Source organism: Rhamphochromis longiceps, linkage group LG11, assembly GCF_057381845.1.
Source record: "Rhamphochromis longiceps isolate RC_006_pf linkage group LG11, R_longiceps_female_GT1.1, whole genome shotgun sequence".
Lineage (NCBI taxonomy): Eukaryota > Metazoa > Chordata > Actinopteri > Cichliformes > Cichlidae > Rhamphochromis > Rhamphochromis longiceps.
In genome coordinates, this window is record NC_140567.1 from 13,684,810 (window position 1) to 13,707,795 (window position 22,986).

The window sequence follows — 22,986 nt, forward strand, 5'->3', positions numbered from 1 at the left end:
TTCATTTAACGCTCAGCTTTCACTGATATTTCTGTTGCAGTTCTGTTTACATGAAAAAATGTCGTTTTCCCACCACGTGCGCCAACACGAGGCGAACCCACTGATAATTGGTTCCACCTGCTTAATGTTTGAACTGCGGATGAAAAGCATGTGGCAAAAACAACTCAAAGTACTGCGGAATTAGTTTGTACTTTCAAGCAGAGCTCCGTTCTCACATATTAATAGTCTGCACAAAAACATTCTGTACAAAAACCAATCATCTTTGTACAGTGAAACTGAAATTGCAATTTCCATCAAAAACAAAAGACAGCTCGACTGCCATAACAGACGAAGGAGACGGAGAAGATGTTGAGATGCAAGAGTTTTTATTTAAATCAAAACCAAGTGTTCAAAGTTAATTCTGTGTCTGGGGTGGTTCTAGACATAAAAAACAACAACAAATAAATTCAGAGGAAAAAAAATAAAAAATGAAAATGAAGGCTGCTCCTGTGGGCATCATTAAGGTGGGTTTGCATCTCTCTTGCTCCTTCTGTCTCTCCTCTAGTTGTGGCCTTGGAGAGCCTCTGCCATGAACAGCTTCCCGAGGTTCTGCGAGGTGAATTCCTTCACATTCTGGCAGTAGTTGTTAATTTGCCCTGTTGGAGTGTAACCACATGCATCCACACGCCCCCATACAAAAGACACAAACACGCGCCCACAGAAACGTACAGACAAACACGCATGCACACACATGTACACAGACGGTGCACGCAACCAGGCGGGGGTGGGAGAGAAAACAGCAGCACAGCAAAACAGTGAATTAGTGTGGAGTCGGAGTAAACGGAAGGATCAGAATGTTGTCGGGAGGCGGAGGAGAGCTGAACAGCGTGAGACGGCGGCGGGGAAAAGGGGCGGTCGAGATGGAGATTGAGTCAATAAACTTTAAATTAATGTAATTTCGAGATAATGGCGGAGATAATTACAAAACAGAACCTGAGCTCCTGTGAGGGGAGCAGAGGCGGCTGATGGAGTTTGGAGGGAGGGGTGAGGGGGGTGGAGCGGGAGCTCTACAGTGGTCATGGAGAGTCATGACTATACTCGGAGGATGTGTGAGTGTGTGTTTGCGTGCATACCTGCAATGAGCAGCGTGTCCATGCGTGGTGGCGGCTGGGGGGGCTTGAATAGTTTGCTGATGTCCTCTTCAGGCAGCGGGGGCTCCCCTCTGCTCTGGCGCTGGGCGTTCTCTTGCTGCCGCCTCTGGAGGTACTGTGGAGGGAGCGATGCAGAGACAGAGAGGCGTGGCATTAGTGACGGCAGACACGGGAGAGGAGAGGATGAAAATAAAAGATAGATTGCGAATGGAAAAAGTGGGTTGGGAATTGAGGGAAGAAATCAAAAAAGTGGACAGAAAGGGAGAACGGGATGGGCCGGAGATGACGAGGACAGGATGAGAACATAAAGAGAGGGGAAACAGAGAAAGAGGAGGAGTGGGAGTAGCAAAAGTTAAAGAAAAAACAAGTGAAGTGAGAACAAGGAAAATGCAAAGTAACACAGAGACAGAAATAAAAGAGGAGAGCACAAAGTAAGAGAGACGATGCAAACAGTAAGAGGTGAGTGAGATGTAGAGAAACATAGTGATGAGAGATGAGATGTAAGAGACAGAGAGTAACAGAAGAGTTATAAGTGCTGACAGGGATGGAGTGATTTGTCGGGGGCTGACAGTCGGTAAATCAGTGAGGTGCTGGGTCTCTGGAGATCCTAAAAGCCTTCTTAATTTGGCAAGATGGAGGAGAGAGAGACAGACACACAGGTGGAAGAAGTGGTTGTGTCAAGGAAAGGAATAAAAAGTGAGTGGGAGCAGTGACTTCAACCACATCCCACAACACACCTGTATGGTTGATTGAAGCTGAAAAAATTGCTAAGATAAACAATATGAATATGAAAATGAAAAATATAACTATTTGTTTAAATAAAACTTCTCTGCCACTGCACCGCAGCATGACTGTGTAATCAAAATGCTAATGCATAATTGTATGCAAATTCTAGAAACAACTCTTTTTTTCTTATGCTCCAACTTACTCAGTATTCCATATAGATATACAATGCCTTAAAAAGTAATTTTTCCTACCAAGAAAAAAAAAAGTGTGGCACAAGAACAAGCAACCCTTGCTAAGTCAGCAAAATAGAAGCACCTTTGACTGCCACGCCCCCAACCACCCAGTTTTTCTGTACAAACTGCTCAATCTCTGTCAAGTTCTATGTGATGTGTGTGGGAACAGCCGTCCTACTACAAAGCCTGAACTGAAATGGGGTCTAGACTACTGTGTATCTTTGACTTCATGTTTGAGCTTGATGTCTTGGTAGAAAATAATCCTATCCCAGCAGTTCTTTTACAGCCTACAGACAGATTTCTCTGAATTTTATTTTTCCTATAGTCATTTTACCCTCAACCTTCACAAGCTTTCCAAAGCACCACTACAGCAAAACTGCTGGAACCACTGTGCTCCCAGCTGGGGAACATGCCTTTCTGGCATTGTGCTGCTTTCCTGAGTAAAGCTTCATTATGACAGCCCAATATTTTCATTTTTGGTATAATAAGTAGAGGTCCGCACAGACCAGGATCAAATTCTACTTATTATAAACCACATTATGCTCTCAGTAGATATGATGGCTTCTTTTCCTGCCACGAGTGCCGAGTTTGTCAGAAAATATGTCTGACAATGAATATCATGAGGCGAGCTCATTTCCAGAGCACAATGTTTGTGTGTGCAAAATAGATGCTCTTAAACACAATTAAGGAATTGGTTTTTATTTACCCACAGAGATCGAATATAATAATTTAATATTTGGAGTCTGGCAGCGTACAGAATATTTTACTGTTGCTCCATGTGGTGAAATGGGACTCTTAATTATGTCCACAAATTAATCTTTGAAGCATGTAAATGAATTTTGGATTGACCTTCAATGAATTTACAGTTGTTCTCCGGAGAATATTGTGGTATTTGGAGCCGCTTGTTAGCTGAGAATCGTCTTTCTGCTTGTGTCAGTGCTCTCGTTCTCTTCAGCTTAGGCCTAATTATCTTCTCGTCCCGTCAGCTAAGGTCCATCTTTGAGGGTTTTTTTTTTTTTTAAATATATATAAAAATAAATAAATTATTCTGGCATGCTTTTACATGCTCTGCATTTCCAGTGGGCTCCATCAACCTCCACGTCTCATTACTGTTGCTTCACCATGCGCTTTATCTGGTCTCATCTGACTTTCGCCAACCTAACCGAGAGGTCAAAGGTCATTTTTACCAAAGACGCCCCCCTAAGCCCCAATGGGCTTCATTTTCATTTTGAGCATATTTTGCTTCCAAATGCAGTCTCTCTTAAATTTAGCTGAATGTGTTTACTTTCTGTTAAATTTTTACAAAATCATTACATGGCTATAACATAACGTTAAACCTTTTAATCGGAGCCCTTTCGTTTCTATCGTTAACCATAAATGACAATTCCTCAGTTCATATGATTACCACACTGCGCCATACCTAACCTCCTTTAAAAGTGCGCCTCGCTTTCAACAGATGTAGGGAAAAAAGAGAAAATGAATGAATTGAAAGAAGTGAGATGTACATTTCCTGTTACAAAGACTAACTTGGCTGCAGACTGTTCCTGGGAACCTGATATTTACTGAATTCAGAGGGCTATAAATGAAAAATGGAGCCCTCTCAGCAGAACGCCTTTTTGCAACTTTCTATGATGATTAATAAGGTTCCATTTGTCCGGGAAGCAGCAGGGTCAATAGCACGAGATTACATGGAGCAAATACTGCAGATGTCTGAAAGGTTTTAACAGCGGCGCGCTTTCTCCTTCTCTGTGCGTTATTTGTTCATTGTCGAGACTCATGTGAAACGTGAAAAAAGGTGACACCATTAAAGGCCCCATCTGTGTGATATTGTGTATGACGAGAGTCTGGGTATAGGGGTGTACAGGGCTTCGGGGAGCTGGAGATGATGGGGAGGTCAGTGTGGGGAGGATGATGGATCATAATGGCTGCAGTGTGGGTGAATAGCCCGGGGATACGTGGGGATAAATCTAGGAGTGCGTTTTCGTTGTGTGCGTACTGAGGACGAGCTGTGGTCACCGATGCACGATTGTTGTGAGGTCTGCCTAATGACTGTGAACTTGGCTCTGGCTTTTTCTTCTGTCGGCCAAGATGCTGATGAGTCAGCCCCAATCGCCATTAATACCTCAGACATTTTCTCATTTCCACTTGCTGAAAATAATGACAAAATAGCGCGACCGGTTTTACCGTGGGTGTACGTTTGCGCGCACATTAGTGAGTCACCTGTGCCTCCGCTCTTCCACTTTCCCAAGCAGCGCGCCCGTGAGAGTCGCTGACTGTTAGCAATAGCATGTTTTGCCGGATGTTTATGATGCATCTGGACGAGGTTGTAGCTGCAGATGGTATGAGGCTCACTCTGTGTGTGTCTGTGTGCAAGTGCGTTTCGTTCTGGTTTGCTTCGTGCCTCCAGTTTGTGCTTGGAGGTGGTGTGTGCATCTGTGAGCCTTTACACACACAGTACATTTGTCACAGTGCGCTTGTGTTTTGCAAAACGCTTTTAAATGAAGTCTGAGTTCGTGATGTGTCTCGCTGTTACAGACAACAAATATAAACAGAGGATTTTCACTTCAGATGAAAAGCTCAGTTTACTAATGCCAGCTTTCGCTTTATATGTATCAGCTTTCCATAACCTCTGAACCTGCTTTTCTTAAGTACCTAAAGAGAAATATTGCTGTGACTGTATTACAGTGAGTAAGGACATTACCTCTTCCTTGACAGGAGGAGGATGAGGATGACGGTGCCTGAAATTGAAAATCTGCTGATCTACAGCAGTAACTGAAATGAGGTGACTGATGATAACACTATGACAGATATTGCAAAATTAACATTAGTCATTCTCTAATTGGTGCAAACTCAAGACAAGAGAAATCACTTTCAAACTGATCTCGGTGCCTCTGCTTGAATCTACTTGTGACACGAGTTTCATCTTTTATTCTTCATCTTTTTGTCCCCCTGCTTTCTGTGTCTGAACCTCTACAATGACAGCTGCATCACGTGCACGAGAATCTGCTGTGTTTTTTCACACAGGGATGAAAGTCAGCGTGAACATGACTCAAAATCACACTCAGCAACACAACTGAACTTTACCAGATCCAACCGGAAGATCCTGCGCTTTCAATCAAAATTATTTTGAGCCGACTTAACATGAATATGGTAGCGTTTCTTGCTTGATCCCTCCTCAGAACCTAGGACACGTATTTAACATTTTTACATTGTAGTTCCTGCTTTGACTCCTCAGTATGTACACGTATAAGCCTACAGGACCATATTCCTACATGTGCGTGTGTGGGGGTGTGTTTGATACCTGGTGCTTTTGCTGCTTGCCTGCTGTGATTATAGCTGCAATTGGTTGTGCCCATGTCTGACAGAAATCTACCTGCTGTTTTCCTGCTGAGACTGTGGCTGTAGGTGCATCTGTTTCTCTCTGTGTGTGTGTGTGTGTGTGTGTGTGTGTGTGTGTGTGTGTGTGTGTGTGTGTGTGTGTGTGTGTGTGTGTGTGTGTGTGTCACGGTGCATTCATGCATTCAAGAGTTACCTGGTGCTTCTGCTGCTGCTGCTTGCTCAGGTTGCGGCTGTAGGTGTTATATTTGACAATGTCTTGGCTCATGTCATCCACTCTGTCCATCAGGAGCTGAAGGCTCTTCTCCAAGTGGTTGCTGGAACAAAATTGACAGTGTGTCACTCAAACAGGTTTTTGTACTGTCAACAGCACTTGTGAACCTCAGTGAAATGTTTTTACCTTTTTACAAAAAAATCTCTTTAAATTAACAGCTCACACTAATCCATATTTAATTTCAACTTTTAGTTGTAACCTCTTAGTTATGTGCGATAAGTATGAAGGCTCAAAACAAAACAAAGGGAAAGACCTCAGAAAGCATCAGTATACTGGCACTGGCGTGTTTAACTGGCTTGGTTGGTGTGGAGAATCACAGGACTGACAAACTGCAAGTACGAGGAGACGGCTCTTCAGTAAGTTTACACATATCTCACACATAATAGGCTCCTCATTGTTGCTGCTCCTTCTAAATGTAATGTGATATGCAACATCGCCTTTATTGTTATGAGCTGTACAGATATGCTAGAGAATTTAGCTCCTGCTCCTTACTAGCTTTGTGTTTGACACCTGCTCATTGCAAGAAGAACACTTCAAATAAGACAGTGCCACTGACAAAACTATCAAGTTGGGCTAAGTTATGACTGACTGGGTGAAAGACTTGTTGCTTCATTTGGCCTTAGGAGGAATTTGCTGTTCCAGTGTCTTGCTCCGGTACACTTTGACAGGTGGAGCCAAGGAAATGTTCCCCTGTGGATGACCTGAGCAGCCTCCTGAGCTGAGATCCAATGCAATTCAATTCTATTCAATTTATACAGTGCCAAATCAAAACAGCAGTTACCTCGAGGCGCTTCATATTGTAAAGTAAAGACCTATGAGCAGGCATTTAGCAGCAGTGGGAAGGAAAAACTCCCTTTTAACAGGAAGAAACCTTTGACAGAACCAGGTTAAGGGAGAGGCAGGCATCAGGTGAGGAGAGGAAGACAGGACAAAAGACACACTGTGGAAGAGAGGCAGAGCTTCACTAATGATTAAATGCAGTGATTTATAAACACAGAGTGAAAAAAGGTAGGCGAAGAAGTAACACTCATTGTATCACTGGAAGCTCCCAGCAGCCTAGGCCTATTGCAGCATAACTACACTATTCCCATCTAGAATTGACCACTATGAATCTAAAACTTTCCAAGCTTTGAGAAGTCAAGGTCTTTGTATCCATCCAGACTTAATCTTTGACCTTTCACCGCCTACTAAATTTGTTGCTCTTGAGACCCATGACCTGAAAGTCACCTGTGATCCCAGGTTTGGTCAGTACTTGGTACAGGTCCTGTGGACCTTACTTCATGGCCCTCTCCTACACATTCCTGTGATGTCGTCACATCCTTCATGTTTTTCCAATGCTGCCATGCTGACAAGACTCAAAACAGAGCGCCACCAGCATTCCACTTCCCTCTCGTCCCATGAGCTCCATTTTTAACAGGATGTCTTGCTACCGCTTAAGTTCAACCTTCACAAGACTGCAGAGCTCTACTTCAAGTTGTATCCCTCTTGTACTTCCCTCTGTGGAGTTGTATTGTTTCATTTACGAATGTTTGGGTGCTACATAATGCAGTATGTACTGTGGGAAAACAGATTCGTAGTGTTTATTTAAATGACAGCTATACCCGTAAGAACTGCCAAAACCGTGTATGTTTTGGCAGTGTGCATACTTGTGCTGATGTAACTGTTGTGCGTTTGTATAAATATGTTAGTGTGTGGGAAGACTGGAGCGTGCTTTGAATGGTTTTAGTTACATTCCTCTCTGCTCTGAGTTTTATTAACAATTTCTAAAGGAATCAATATTTGTCTCTCAGCCCGTCACAATCTGTTTATTTTGTTGAAAGCCAAGAAAAAGAGATTACCGTCTCAACTTAAATTTGAGCCTAAACCCACTTAAACTCACTATATCTGCACTGACACCACAGAAACAATCTCCACTGTAACCATAATTGACCTGAGCCACATACATTTCCCATAACAATTTGTGCATATTTATTTCATATTCAATTCTTCAGCTTTCTGTAGTTCAAATGAAACCCACTCAGTCATGTCGGAGTATTCTGATCCCTTTACTTGTGCAGTTTATAAAATACCCGGTGTTTTCTTTTAGACTTGTTTGGAGCCCTGCCCAGTTATTTCAGATTTTGACTTTTCAGGTCAGAGAATCTTTTTCTTCAACTTCTCAGAGTTTTTTTAAATGCAGTTTGACCAACTCCAACAAGGCTGTCTTGTGCCTTTTACTCAGTTGGTCTCCATCTACCTACTCTAGCACAGAGGTCTAAATTGAGGGTTGCTGAATGGGCTGTCCTTTTAGCAGGCTTTCCCATTTCGCCAAAGGATTTCTAAACTAGCTGTTGTGACTGCTGGGTTTTGGTCACCACTACGACCAAGGACTGGCTGACTCGGTAACTCAGTTTGAAACCACCAGGTCATATTAGGAGTACTGGTGTATTCACAATTACAGAGGTCACTACGCTCTAAGCAACACTTAAAGATTTAGAAATGGTTTTGTGCTGTTGCCTTGATCCGTGTCTGGGTGGGCATCTGCAGAGAGTTAGACTTAATGGCTTGTCGTGACACGTACTGTGAATTGTGACTCTCTTAATACAGAGATGTTTTTATAGCAGCCCCTTGTCTGCAATACAACTCCGCCATTTTTGGTGAGCACATAAAAACCCCTCGAACCATTCGCAGAAGCTAAGGCCTCTTGATGGCTTTAGCAGAGGGATCATCACACATAACATCTCCCCAATCGAGCCTTCGCTCCAATGGATTCCGGTACATGTTCATAATACATTTTTTTTATTTTACTGACTGCCCTTAAAGCAAGTCTGGTTCTGGCCTCGAAGTACATTTCATATCATATGTTGACCTGAATTTGCAGTCCTAGATACCCTTTCGTTGTTCAAAAAGTTAACACATTATTCTAAAGGTTGCCGTGCTTGCGCCAGGCCCTCTTGGTCGTGACCTGCCTGAGGAGACCTGGTTTGAAAAATCCATAATAATCTCCTCACTTCTTAAAAACATATTTATAAACTTGCATTTATGTGATGTTGTTAGGTGATGTCTTTCACAGTCCATTACTGGCTACCACCTTGTTTTATTTAGTCGTTTGTGCTTCCTTTGACTTTAATCTTCCGCTTGTATTTATCATTTATTCTCATCATCTGTTATGCATTTTGCATCCTTATTCTTGCTAATTTAATTCTACCAAAGCTTTAACTTAATTGCATCCATTTCTTCTGGCTCTAATGTTTGGCCGTCTGATTTTACCTTCTGAGTATTATTTGGTTTGTTTGCCAAAGCACTTTGTAAACTCGGTTTGTAAAGAGGGGCTATAATTTGTATGGCTTACATAAAGCAATAAATGTGCATAAAGTGGTTTTGAATTTTTGTCTGGAGTAATTGCATACTGAGGAAAAGTTTCTCCTGTCACGGCGCTGCTTTGCAAGCAACAGATGACATAAAATTACAGTCCAACACTAAAAAGACTGTAGTTCTCATATTTGAAAATTTACAGTTTCACTGCTGCATGCAAGCTCCGTTTTCAGGTTTTATATTAAAGCATGAGCAACATACAGAACAATATATCAGGTCTGCGGCTACAGTGCACACCAGAACAGAAACTACAGGACAATAAGTATTTGCATAAAGTTAAGCAGTAATACATTTTGGAAATTTATGCACATTCTAAAGACTCATCGTGATCATCTTGGTTTACCATCGCCTTCCATTAACTGCAAACACCTTAATTATATTTACATGAAAATATGCACACACCGAGAGAAAATTAATGCAACTAACCACAGGCATGCTGATAATTATATGAACAGTGCTGACAATGATTTATAGTGCTATTCTCACATGCCTTAACTATCTGTGACACTATCCGTATTATACTGTTGCATCTGCATGAGGCGTGCGTTAATATAAGCGATTAGATAATCTACTTAAATGCTTGCATACTGCCCTTTATTCAGAATTTTAGTCAGAAAAGGCTGAACAGGTTTCAGAAAGATCAAACTACTTAAAGCCATCATGCAAAACACGTAAAATTTCCACTAACTTCAAAGTCATTTCCATAATCTGGACTGCCTGAACCATTTCCAGTACAGTAATGTTTGCCTGTGAGGACTGTTGCGTGATCAGTTTGTCAACCCTCCATTGTAAACATGCAAACCGATGGCCCAGGACCAACTCTCAGCATAACACTTCCCTACTGCGTCCCTCTGACTGTGTCAGAATTGATTCTCACTGACGAGAGCCCATTTAAAACTATTTCATCCAGCAATATGGTGGCTAATTTGTGTGGTGCGCATGAATAATATATGCGAAAGAATCCATCTAGGATCCTTCAAAACATCTGCCGTTTATGTAAGTGTCAAATGCCTGAGCTGGACTGAGTGTGTGTTTGTGAGCTTTACTGTGTGCCGTGGGGAGTAAGAGTGACTTGCAATTTAGTGGGATTTCTTATCAGTTTGTATGTCTTTTGTCCCTGATTGTGAAATTGCAAGATTTTTGGAGAGCTTATGTAACAAATGAAAAAACGAGAAACTGACGAGTAAAAATTAAAAGGACTATTTTATCAAAGACTAAAAAAAAACTTCACTCCCAGTCCACAGACTTCCTTTACTGAGCTTTGAGCTTCCAACTGCATCAGTGTCTCGTGTGTCTGATAACTAGTTTAGTGCACTGGAGCATGTTCAGTTTGATATTCTGTTTTCAAAACCCTGACCATACAAGAAAAACCGCATAACTGCTCCGTGTCTTCTCCAAACACTCGAAAACTGAATGTTACCAGTTACAGAAAGTTGCTACAACTGCATGCTGAATAATGTATCCCACACTCCACAACGTCTGGCCATAAACTCCACAGGGTTAAATTATTCAGAGGCATCAGCAAGCTTTGCAATCAATACTGAATTAGAAATCAAAGTCTATCTAGGGATTTCGCACCATCGCCGATTCTGTCAAGTTCAGTGGAGGCCCGTACAGTGTACAGTAGGAGTGCCTGTGTCCACAGGGTTGTATTTGCCCAGGACAAAAGAGGACAAACCTGCATTGTTGTGTGAGCAAAAGTTGGCTGACATTCACTAAAACTGAAAGTTCAGAGGGGAGTTGTTTAACAAAGCTGCCAAGGAAATGACTTCCACTCTTAGAATGAGCGTTTTATTCTGATGGAGTCTTTTTAACTGATGGACTCGAGCACAATGTGGATTGCTGGCTTGCGCCGCCAGCGGAATAATTTGTTTTAAAGAGGACTTGAAATAAATCTAAAAAGATTTTTCCCCAACGTACGCGTACAGCATTGTCTCAGTTATATAAAAAAAGAGAAAAAGATGAATGTTAGCTTTGGCACAAATTTAAAACCTTATGTGACTGAATACCTTTCTCCATCCCTCACTGCTTCCTGCCCATTATCATTATTTCAGTTCCGTCTCCTTTTAAGAGAAGGATCTATTATTGGCTTTTGTTCAAAAATACCTCTTCTTATAGTCCATCTCGATGGATCAAGTTTGTGTGTCAAGGGTCAAATTTTTCTGCAGATCATTTCATTCACACAGACACTTCTGTCAACACCTGCCTCATGACCCCATTTCCAGTTATTTCTCTTCACCTGCATCAGCAGCTATAGCACACAAAGCCTTAAAAGTTCTCCCCTCCCCCTCACTCACCGAAAACTTATCAGGGTAATTTAATATCAGAGAAAATATGTTTACATATTTTTCACTTTTCCAACAGTAAAAGAGTCCAGGCAGGAGGCCAAATACACTAATCAGACAGATACTGGGGGTAATGAACTAAATGGGAAATTTACACATGAGTGAAGACCTTGTAAAAGGCCCAAAATGTAGTTTAGTTTTAATAACACTGCAAACATGGGTATTTCAAGAGGGCTGTGGGGGTTGAAAGGCTACATAGATGAATTTACATTCATACAATCCATCACCACGATCAACATCATCATCTGTGGTAAGAAGAACCCTGTTTGCTGGAGTGAAACAGCACTCTCTCAGCGTTAGACATAGATGACATTGACAAATGGGACCGCAGATTGGAAAATGAGACAAAAGGAAAAACATTAAATAAAACCCATTATCGTTTACTTTTTCTTCTTTTTTTCCCCCGTTTCTTTTTTTTTTGAAGGGGTGGAAATGAGGAGAAAAGGGTGGGGCTGTCAGCAGAAGATGTAGAGAGATGGAGCGCTACAATCCAATACGAGGGCAGAGCTGTGCAGCAATCTGACAACTTCGGGGAAACAATTTCATCTTGCCAGACATCCCATCGGCGGTTGTGTCGAAAAACCTACGGGGGAGGGCCATCCTGCTTCTGCTCCGTTTTGGGCGATATCAAAAGCTATGCTTCAACTTCAGAGTAATCACTTGGAAAATGGAACAATATGCAAGAATAGTGAGCCATTCTCCTTCACTCTATTTAGTAATTTGGAAGAAAATTGCTGGGGTTTCTGCCTGCCTCTGTTGGCCATGCTCATGGAACCTACATGTCTGCCTGCATGAGGCCTCATTTAAGTCATGCCATACTTGCGTTTAAGGACACAGTTGAGGAGAATAACAACAACTCCCGAAGTGCCTCACCGCAGCGTGCAAGTGAGCACAGTGTTTTGCGCGCTGCCAGTGTGTAAATCAGCACTTGTGAGTCGTTATTGTGCTAATTTCTCACACCTGCCCCTGGGAAGCTTTTTGATTAGCAGCTTCACAGCTGTTGCTCCACTTGCAGTGATTTATCTCCATAAATGATTGCTGATAAATTCTCCTGAGACTGATGCTGAGTGCCTCTGAGATATAAATGCGAGACTTAAAGAGCCAGGCTGTGAGTTGATATGGTTGGTTATATTTGTTCATATTGTGCTCATTAGTGATGGTAGGCAAAGTTTGATGGCAGGTCCTGCTTTTGAAGACATTTTGGAATAAATAGGCTGTGACATTTAAAATGTGGCATTTACCGGACCGGGTTTTAGAGTGAATCGCTCAATCAAACATCCAATTCCATCCTAAAAGGTACAGGATTGGGAAATCGGATAAGTGGTCAGACGTGCCCTGGAATGCATTTGTGGGCAGTGATCGGAACAATTTACAAACCCCCCCCCCCCCAAAAAAAATGTAGCACCTACTATCTGGTACGATCCAGTTATTTTAGAATAAAGTTTAAAGGAATTGGTTTGATTACTTGTTCCTTCTTTTTTTAAATATATATATTCTTCATACCAAATAACATAAAAAAGAAGAAAATAATCCTATTTAAAAGTCCTCTCTCGTAACTTTTGCCAGCACAACATAAAACCCCATTATTTCCAAAAGGCTATTATGGGTGGAAAGGGACACAGTTGTTTATGCTATTAAGGCTCCAGTGTAGTTTGTCTTCCAGCTTACAACTCCAATTTCAAAAAAAAGTTGTGAAATGTAAATAAAACACAAATGCAATGTTTAAACTGAGAAAATATACTATTTTCAGATAAATAAATAAACAAATAAATAAATAAATAAGGCCATTTTGGATTTAACAGCAGCAACACATCCCAAAAAAGCTGGGACAGGGCCATGTTTACCAGTGTGTAACACCCACTTTTCTTTCAACAACAGTCTGGGAACTGAGGAGACCAGCTGCTGGACTTTTAGCAGAGGAATATTGTCCCATTCTTGTCCGTCTGATTATTCTTGCTCTAGCAGCTCAACAGTCCTTGGCCTTATTTGCCATGTTGCTCATTTCATAATGTGCCAAATGTTTTCAGATGGTGAAAGGTCTGGATCGCAGCCAGGCCACATTAGCATCTGGACTCTTCTACTATGAAGCCATGCTGTTATCATAGCTTCAGTGTGCAGTCAAGCATGTTCTGGGTGAAATATGCAGGACCTTCCCTACAAACTTGATATGAGCATATGTTGCTCTAAAACCTGTATACACCTTTAAGCACGGATGGTGCCGAGCTGCCAATTTCACAGGCACGATAAAAGTGCTGATAAAAAGCTGGACGGTCCCTCTGCTCTTCAGTGCAGAGGGCGAAGCATGTTTACAAAATAAATTTGAAATTTGGATTTGTCCAGGTCCATTTTAACCCTGGAGAACCCATGGGTTCAGATCCGACCCCATTGGTTCTCCAGGGTTAAATAGGTTTGGGTCAGAGAAGAAGGCAGTGTTTCTAGACCATGTTCATATATAGCGTCATCTTTGGATCACTGAGACTGAACTTGATTGATTTCTGGAAGTGCTTCTAAGCCCATGTGATGATTTCCATGACAAAGCCCCACCTGTTTTTAAATGCAGTGTTGCCCAAAGACCTGAAGCTCACGAGCATCCAACATTTCCATCCCTGTCCCTTACACACAGACTTGTCCAGATTCTTTGAATCATTTGGTGAGATTATATACTGAAGAGGATGAGCTATTCAAAGTTTTCAAACTTTTACATTGAGGGACATTATTGTGAAATTGTTCCACGTGTTTATAGATGCAGTTTTTTGGAGTCTGCTGTACATCTTTACTTCTGTGAAACTCTAACAAGCTCTTTTGTTTATGTCCAGTCGTGTTACCTGAAATCGTGTTACTACCCAAAATTTGCAGTTCATTCGTTTATGCTTTTATTTACATTTTTCCCAACTTCCCAACATTTGGAATAGGAACTGTAGACACTGTGCATCCACCTCAATGTATCTGACCCTTTCCTCATGAATGAATCATCTGCATGTTCAACCATGTCAGAGCCATCTGACCTAAACACTGCAATGCAATAATAAAAATGTAATAATATTGATATGTATAATATCAATAACACATAAATCTATATTATCATACCAAGTAAAGTTTCTCAACTAGTACTAAACCCAAGTATAGGAGATGGAAGTGGATGTAAGATCCGGTGTTGTTGCCCTGGGGAGGGTACGCAAAAGGCAGAATGCATCAATAAACTGCTTATTCTTTCATTCAATCTAGCAGCTTTTGGAACAGTTGAGAAGACACAGATTAATGCCCAAGAGTTCGCTAATGTCAAATCAATTTTAATTTAGAAGTAGCCTTAAGTCATGTCTGTTGAAGCAGCCTGCAAGCTTAAAGAGATACCCTCAATATGGCTTCAAAGCTTGTAAGATGATTTTAAGAACTGCCTGCATTCTTTAGTAGATAAGTACTCAGTGTACTATGGTGACTATGTACAAAGAAATCAAACTAAGGTGACACTTTGCTCAGAGCTGGATTGTGTGGGCTGAAAGAATTTCCATCAATAACCACTTTTCCTCTGTTTGACTGTAGATTTTACACAAAGCCTGAAAAGAGATGGTACGAATTTCAGATGACCTTATTGAGCCATTAAGGTGAAATATTGAAAAACGTCCTGCAGTTACGATGTCCCACAGATCTTTTCATTTGCATTGTAAGATTAACTATTTGTCGGCTTTGCAAACAGGAGTCTTGAAACTTGAAAAGAAACCATAACACAGGGTTTTAAATCTGGGAATTTAAAAAAAAAAGTATATACAACATCAGGAAGAAAACCAAAGCACTCACACTGCAATGCGGGCATGAGAATAGATAATAAAAGTAAAGCCGTACTAAAGGTTAGGAAACATATGTTGATAACCCTTCAAAAAAAAAACCATCCAGATAAGCTTCCCCTCTTGAGAAAAACGTGTAGTCCACCAATATCTTATTTGCCTTTTTACAACCGAGGTGTCTGGCCTTGGGCCCTTGTGGTAAATGGCTGCATGAGCTCATGTCTGACCTGCTTGAGAGGTTTAGCAGTTCGTGCTTGTCGGCGACCGTGGACTTGTCCTCCAGCTCCCACATTAGTACATTGATAAGATGGGAGTTTTTAATGACGATGGGCACCTCCTCAAACATTTGTTCAAAGCCAATGTTGGCCTTCTTCAAGCTAAAGGGAGACAGAGAAAGAAGAAAAGAGGGGAGGGGAGACAGGAGGTAAAGGTGAAATCACATTTCTTCACATTTCTCACATGGATTTCGACCATCTTTCTACTTTAAACTCACTCGAAGTGTGATGGACCCAATGATGTGGCTGAAAATTAATGATACCAAAAAAAGTGGTGGGTGTTTAAACATCTCATATGATTTCTAAGGGAACCCTGATGGACTTCAGTGCCTGGCCCCGTGTGATAACCACTGTTCTTTTTGTTGTGCTGAATCACAGTCACAGGTTTATACTAACTACAGGAATTTTTTTTCTATTAGAAACATTAAGTTGTTTTAAAGGGACAGCTACCTTGACACAAAAGAGAGTGAATCAGAGTGGAAAATAAACAACTGTTAAACAAACCTGGTCTTAGCTGATCTATAGCAATTGCGAATACATTTTTAAGTGAACAGACGGTGGTTTGGGGTTAATAGTTGCTCTGCTGGGACTCATTTGCATTCAAGTGTTGAAATCAGTTTTTCTAGTCTGTTCCTCTGCTACTCCAAATTTTCGTGTTCGTTAGCATGCGTTTCTCCATATTAAAACAAAAGCTGCATTTCAGTATTGTGCAATATTGAAAAATATTATAATGCATGTTACACGCTGACATGTAAAAAATGCTGTCATTGATTCAGCAGTTCATATTGCCTCCCAATAGCAATGTTAGCCACAGTAACCAGTATGAACTTTGCGGGAGGGCTATTATGCCAAGCACACAAGGCATTGACTAATTCCTGATCAACTCCTCGGGAGCTGAAAGCCGCACCTCTCTCTCCCTTTTTCTAACAGGGGTCTGTTAACACAAAATGGAACTTCAATCTTTGCTTAATGTCTCACATAAATCTAATAACCCTGACTGACTGCCTCGGCTCAGCCTGTCACTCGCGCACAGTGGACGGGCTACAAACTAATGTCTGTATGTGTCTAATGTTGCCTTGTTAGATGCATTGTGCTTGTTATGAGATCAATACACTCACTGCATTAATCTGCCGTGTGCAATGTACCAGAAACAGAGATGTTTGGGCTGTATAATTCGTGTCTGTGTGATAAATAGGGATGTGGAGCATCACTGATTTTAAGTTATTCTGAAAGATATTGTTTTATATTCTAAGTAGAGCAGCACCTCAAGCAAACTTTAAGAGGAGACTCGGAGGCAAAAGCAAGACGACAATGGTGCCCCGGGCTCCGAGTCAGTATGGGTAACAGCAGTCTATAAGGAAATCCATAATGATATAAACACTGTTTGCTAAAGATTTGGCACAATTATCAATCTAGAGGGCTTTAAAACATTTCCTGCATTCGATGACCTTTTCAAATGCCGCCAGATTGATATAAAAAGGTGGCTATGAGGAAACGGAAGGACAGCACATTCTACGCAGGACAAATTGTTCAACCATACTAGACTCTGGCACACTTAATGCCACGCTCTTTACAAGTCGGGCCCCGCTGGACAGAGCCAAAAGGTTGACTCCACAGGCAGACTAATTTGAAGCTTCAGATTTTGCGTTGAAGTGGACGCTATTGACCACTGCCTTCATAGCCCGACAGACTTGGAGGGCAGTTCAAAGGGATGAGCCTATTCAACAGTCATCTATCCTTGCCTTTCATTTCAAAAAAAGGTGCACAATATATGCAAGCTTATGCAACATCAAATACAGCAACATGAAAGAGGCTGATTTTTTACTGCACATTGTAGCAGAGGGGAAAAATGAAACACTTTTGAAGTTTTGCATCTTTGGAGGAGGGAAAATGTTATTGATATTCAGATTTCTAGTCTATTTTGGAAATAATAGGATAGAGACGAGATTGTTGTAATGGGGCGATATTGTCCTTTCCTGCCCTGAGCTGCCCTCTTTCAATCACGGACTTATTGGGAACACTGATAGCTACAGATTGGGGCTATAATAAATCATAGGAACTAATGAAAAGCTGCAGAAATGAGAAGGATCCTGACTCTGGGCCAAACACAGTGGGTCAATAACAGAGTGGCTGGCAGACGCACACAGGTGGCGAAATACAGAGGAAATTGGGAGAGAGGGAAATGAAATGATGCAGTTAAATTGCCGTACTGCCTGCAAATACGCTTGCTTTTAGTGGATTTCAAAGTGTATATCTAAAGATTTTTAATGGACAGCCTGCGGTGTTTCTCCACTGGGCCGTTACGCTCGCATTTGTCCGAGCGTTTGCGCCCTCGTGCGTTTCTGCATGTGGGAGCTGGTGCACCGGCACCACCCTGAACTGCCAGGAAAATAGTCCCCCTCATTACAGACGTTTTTAGCAGCAATTTAAAAGCAATTACGATAAGCCTTGGGGTCAGAAAAAGTGTAAACATGGTACATTTGTTTGACGGGCAAGGGCGAGATGATAAATCATCATCATCAGCATCCATCTTCAACTGCTACTAAATACCTCCCCTGAGGATGCAAAGGCCATATTTGCATCCATTGAATAAACAGAATTGGAACTGTGAAAAAACCCCCACTAATAATGATAATAATAATAATAATAATAATTCTCAATTCCTATAAGCAATAGCAGCTCATGTGTATACATATAGTTATCTGTGAATATCTGCATTTCTGTGTGGGCATGGTCAACAAAGTAAAAGTAGTAGCATGAGTAGTATCCCGCTGTGTGTTCTGGTCCTGAATTACTCACCCCTCAGGTGTGAAATCTTTCTCTTTGCAGATCTCCATGAGTTTTGGGGTAAGCCTGTAGGCTTTGAGAGACAGGGAGCCTTGAGCCGTCTTTATAGGATCTAGAATGAGACAGAGGTGAGAGCTTGATTTTAAAAAAAGAAGAAAAAAACCTGCAATAACCATCTTAAATCATATGGGTTGCAGAAAACAAACTCATGGTTTTCATTTTGCCCATTTCAAATAAATAAATAAATACAACAATGCAATTTTGGACTCATTTTGGAAGTTTCACGACAGCTCTATTTATTGAACACAGTTTTGACATAGATTGCTTTCACGACTCATATTGTTATATGTGAAATCCTGAGTGAGAGAGGGATTGTTTTTTCTTTTTGATTTTCTTTCCCCCTTAAAGACGTGAAAAGTATTCACCCTGAATACAGTGATAAAACAGGGATGTTTCAAAATGTACAACACGGACTAGGATGATATCCAATTTTTCAGCACTGAGAATCATAAAACCCTTAAATTTTACAATTTTCATAAATGAAAAAGCCTAATGATTAATTTTCAGAGAACTGACAGGCTTGCCTTGCTATTAAGCCAAAGCCAAAGTTAAGCACTATATTTGCAAAAGCAACTTAGCATGACATGTCAACAATAATAATTAGCTTCCTTTCCATGCACGGAAAAGAGTGGTGTGTCTCTGCACTGTGACCGCCATCATCATAGGCCACAGTAGCTTAATCATAATGCACAGTATTCTCCTTAATAACTCTGAAATGTGGTTTCCAGCAGACTCCTTTTTACACCTCTCTAAAGAAAAGCCACAGTTTACAGATTAATACAGTCAAACTGAGCCAAAAACGTGCATGTCCCCAAAGTGAAAATATGAGGAACAAAAAGATCCTGTTAAAAGGGTCTCATCTGCAGATAAGCCATTATAACAATGACTCAGGGAATTTTCAGATTCCGTCAGTATGTCCTCTCCCCAATTTTCGGGATGGAAAACTCTATTCTTGTACTGGCATACAAAGTAGGAAAAAGAAGAGCACTTACAAAATTGCTTCTGTTATAAAAATCAATTCAACACACTAAAATAAAGTAAAAGCAGCAAATAAGAAAAAACAAAGTTCACTTCCTGTTCAGATTACCTGCAGAAAATGGGTCTTAACTACATCCACCTTTTTACCTACAACTTAGCTAGTTCAGTTCATGTGGTCATCTCCACTGAGAGTGGTTGCTAATAGCAACAGTTCACTAAAGATAACCATCCTATACTTGGAGGAAGCCTGATGGCTTAATTAACATTTTGCATGATCAAGCCTGAAGCCCCAGGAGCCTCGTGAATTTGGACACGGAACCTTTATCTTTTCCTTCCCACAGACACTAATCTGTGCCAAGTGGTACACACATGATTTTATACATCAGTTCTGTTGGTCAATATGCAGTAAACTGTTAGACTTTTGTCTTTATTTTTGCAAATACACAGAAGGAAACTGCACAGAGCTGCTGCTGCTTAGCTCTGCATTGGTCCATCTTAACCTCTTCAATTTTTCACCTCAAATAAGACAGTCACTGCACTGAACACATTCAAACAACTGGTTTAACAACCAGCTTTAACTCTGTGCTGTCACTGGACAGAAGCCATTAACGCCGCCAGTTGGCCACGGGATTGATTCCTTAATCGACGTAAATTGAACGGTGAGCTAATGAAAAACAGAACAAAAAAAAAAAAAAAAAAAAAAAAAGGAAATCAATTTTCTTTCCCTTTGACTTTAAACGGAGATATAATGTCAATTCCTTTGAGGCACTGTGATCTGTTAAGCGCTGCATTATTGACTGACATAACAGCGCACTCCTTTGGAATGAGAGGACGCTCACTGCTTGGCTAAATGGCTTTCTGGGATGACTGGATCAGAGGGTTGCATGTTTAACATGGTCAAATTTAATCTTTGTCAATACTGAGTGTCTACAGTCTAAAAACAATACAACCCAGGAGTAATGCTAAAGAGACAGAACAGGGCAGGGAGAGCTCCTCGGCAGTCAGCATTACTTAAACCTTGAAATTCAAAGTTGTTTTCATTAGCAATTTCCCTGCACAGAATACACTTATTTTCCTAAATCTGAGATTTTTTTTAAACTACAGTCCTCTTTATTGTCTGACTCTAGACTTGAAGTAACTGGATAAACTGTGAACGGTTTTAATGAAAGACTGCTTTAAATTCAGTGAGCTTGTGAGTCTTTTTGTGTCACCCTGGCTTTACTTTTATTTTTCGGTTCATAAACCTGAGGGAGAAAAACAAAATGAGCAATACAGAGAGGAAATACTTTCTTGACACAGTGTGGCATACTGACAGTGTCTATATTTGATTCCTCAGCTTAGAAAAGTTTAATGTGTTGGTCCATGTCCTCTGTAATGTCTAGGGTCCACACACCAACACCCCTGCCTTTGCCTACTGCCCAGCTCAATCTGCAGCTCACACCAACGCCTGCCTCTGCAGAAGGTGGGCCCACAGGGTAGCAGATCCATGCTAGTTTTCAGGCCTGGCCATCAGATGCTCGCTGGTGAGGTTAATCACCTCTAAACAATCGGTTTCTTTAGAATTTTCCAAATTGCTCGCTGTCCGGTCCCACCTCTGTGACAAAGGCCTTGGACAACACACTTCCCAGGATCACACGGACGCACAAATGACATGCCCTGGCAATTTGTCAAGGGCATGTCAAAAGGAGTCCGTTGAGGTGGTTCGGACATCTGGTTTGGATGACGACTGGGCACGCCTGACTGGGCGTACAAGCCAGTGTAAACCCAGAACCTGCTCAAGTGACTGGATTTCTTATCAAGCCTGGGAATGCCTTGGGATCCCCCAGGAGAAACTGGGGAACATGGCTGGGGAGAAAGATTTCTTGAATACGCTGCTTAACCTGCTGCATCCACAGCCTGACTTCAGATAAGTGGAAAATAATGGATGGATGGATAAAAGAAAACAGCAGCACTCTGACAGGAACGACAAAACGATCGCCATTATCATCCATTTCATTGTCCACTTATCCATGTAATGTATTAATATGCTCCCTCTGAACTTGGTGTGGCAATAAAATTCCATTTATTTAGACACTAAGAAGTTAACACTTCACTAAGTAGTGACAGGTTTTCATTTTCTGTCATGTTTTGCTGTCATTTAAATCCTTACACCATCTGGGGTGGTTCAGCATTTCCGGGGAGCTTTTAAAGGCTTTTAGTGTGAAGCAGGTGAACCCACATAATGCCTGTTGGTCTCATGTTAGCAGCTACAGGCTACATAGTTAATCCAGTCTTCTGCGAGCCCGCCTTTCCCCTCACAAGAGTTCCAGACCACGGCATCAACAGAATTTATTGTAAGGTCAAAAGCCAAAAGTCATCTCCATCTAAATCTGTACTATTGCAGATGTGCACAAAAATAAAAACTCTCTATAAATAATCGTCAGTCTCCTTGATGATATAGACTTGATGACAATGCAGAACTTGCAGAAATCCATCTTGAAACAAAAATCTAATTCCAGGCACATGACGCTTAGAATTAGATTGTTTTTTAAACATCTGTGCTTACCTCCACTAATCTGTTCCTACATCTGTCAGACTGATTTATTGCTGAGTTTCTAAAAGTGCACCGCAGCAAAATATCTTAAGACTTCTCAGTGGCAGTCCTATTCTTGGATACCTATTGATTAAAGAGACTAAATTTGACATGTGGTTGTTTAATCATGGCAGAAACCTGAGTGACAATGAAGCATAAATGACTGTAATCAACTCTCTTGTAGAGGCACCATTTTGGTGCAAGAGAAAGAAAACAGATAACGACCATGTTTACTGAAACTAAGCAAGCTTTTCTGCTTTCAGGCCTAGGGTGAGTGTTTTGATGTTGCTGTGTTTACTTTATTTCATGAGGACTCAGCAGTACTTTGTGGGGCCAACTTTACTAGAATGACTTTCCACCAGCATGAGTCTCTTTCAGTACTGGTGCCCTGTGAAAGGTTTGAATGGCTTTAGGACATGTGACAAATACAGCAGTGGATCCCTTCTCTCCTTTTGGCTTGATATCACATTATCAATACAACTTTTTTTTTTTAATGTAACAGCAACAGACAGTCCAAGATTTACACCTTTATTGTGGCTCTTAAAAACACACACAACATAAACTTGAAGGGGACCTATTATGCAAATTTCCAATTATTTTAATTCTTGAACCCCACTAGGGCAGCTTTACATTATTAAAGGTTCAAAATAATTTGGCTTATCCACTGTGCGAAATAAGCCATTTCAGCTTCCATTCCCCTACTTTAAGGCAGATTTCTTCTCGTGGGGGCTTTTATACTCAGTCACAGCTGTGGACCTGACACATTAGAGATACCCACTCTCACTGACATCATACGGAGCAAAAGGAAACAAAATATCAGAGATCAAGTGCTTTGAACAGTCTGAACTTTAGGCTCAGCTGCTCTTATTCTTTAAATGTTTATGCAAATTTAATATGAGCATCCACCGCCAGTGCAAGTATGAAAGAATATAAGAAAAAGTATAATAAGTAAATTATACTTAAATTGATGAATTCTTAATTTAACATCTATACCATGAATCTTTTTTATTTATATTCAAATTCTTTGTAATGTTCTGTCTGTTCATCTATAGTAAAATATATTTGATGTTTTGCCAATTTCTGGTCTTAACTTGCAAACAAAAGTAAACAAAATGATTTAAAAAAAAAAAAACT

General features: G+C 40.9%; 1 protein-coding gene across 1 annotated transcript in view; it reads right to left on the reverse strand.

The window, feature by feature from the left end:
* Window positions 1-348: 348 nt before the first annotated feature.
* The window catches only part of LOC146658666 (eukaryotic translation initiation factor 3 subunit H), a 60,764-nt gene continuing 38,126 nt past the window's right edge, over window positions 349-22,986 (reverse strand). Inside the window, exons 4-8 of the mRNA XM_085422384.1 lie at window positions 18,255-18,354; window positions 15,408-15,557; window positions 5,622-5,742; window positions 1,113-1,245; window positions 349-635 (exon numbers count right to left, since the gene is read on the reverse strand). Of these exons, the coding sequence (XP_085278510.1) occupies window positions 541-635; window positions 1,113-1,245; window positions 5,622-5,742; window positions 15,408-15,557; window positions 18,255-18,354 (599 nt within the window). The 3' untranslated portion in view covers window positions 349-540. The remainder of the gene's footprint in view (window positions 636-1,112; window positions 1,246-5,621; window positions 5,743-15,407; window positions 15,558-18,254; window positions 18,355-22,986) is intronic.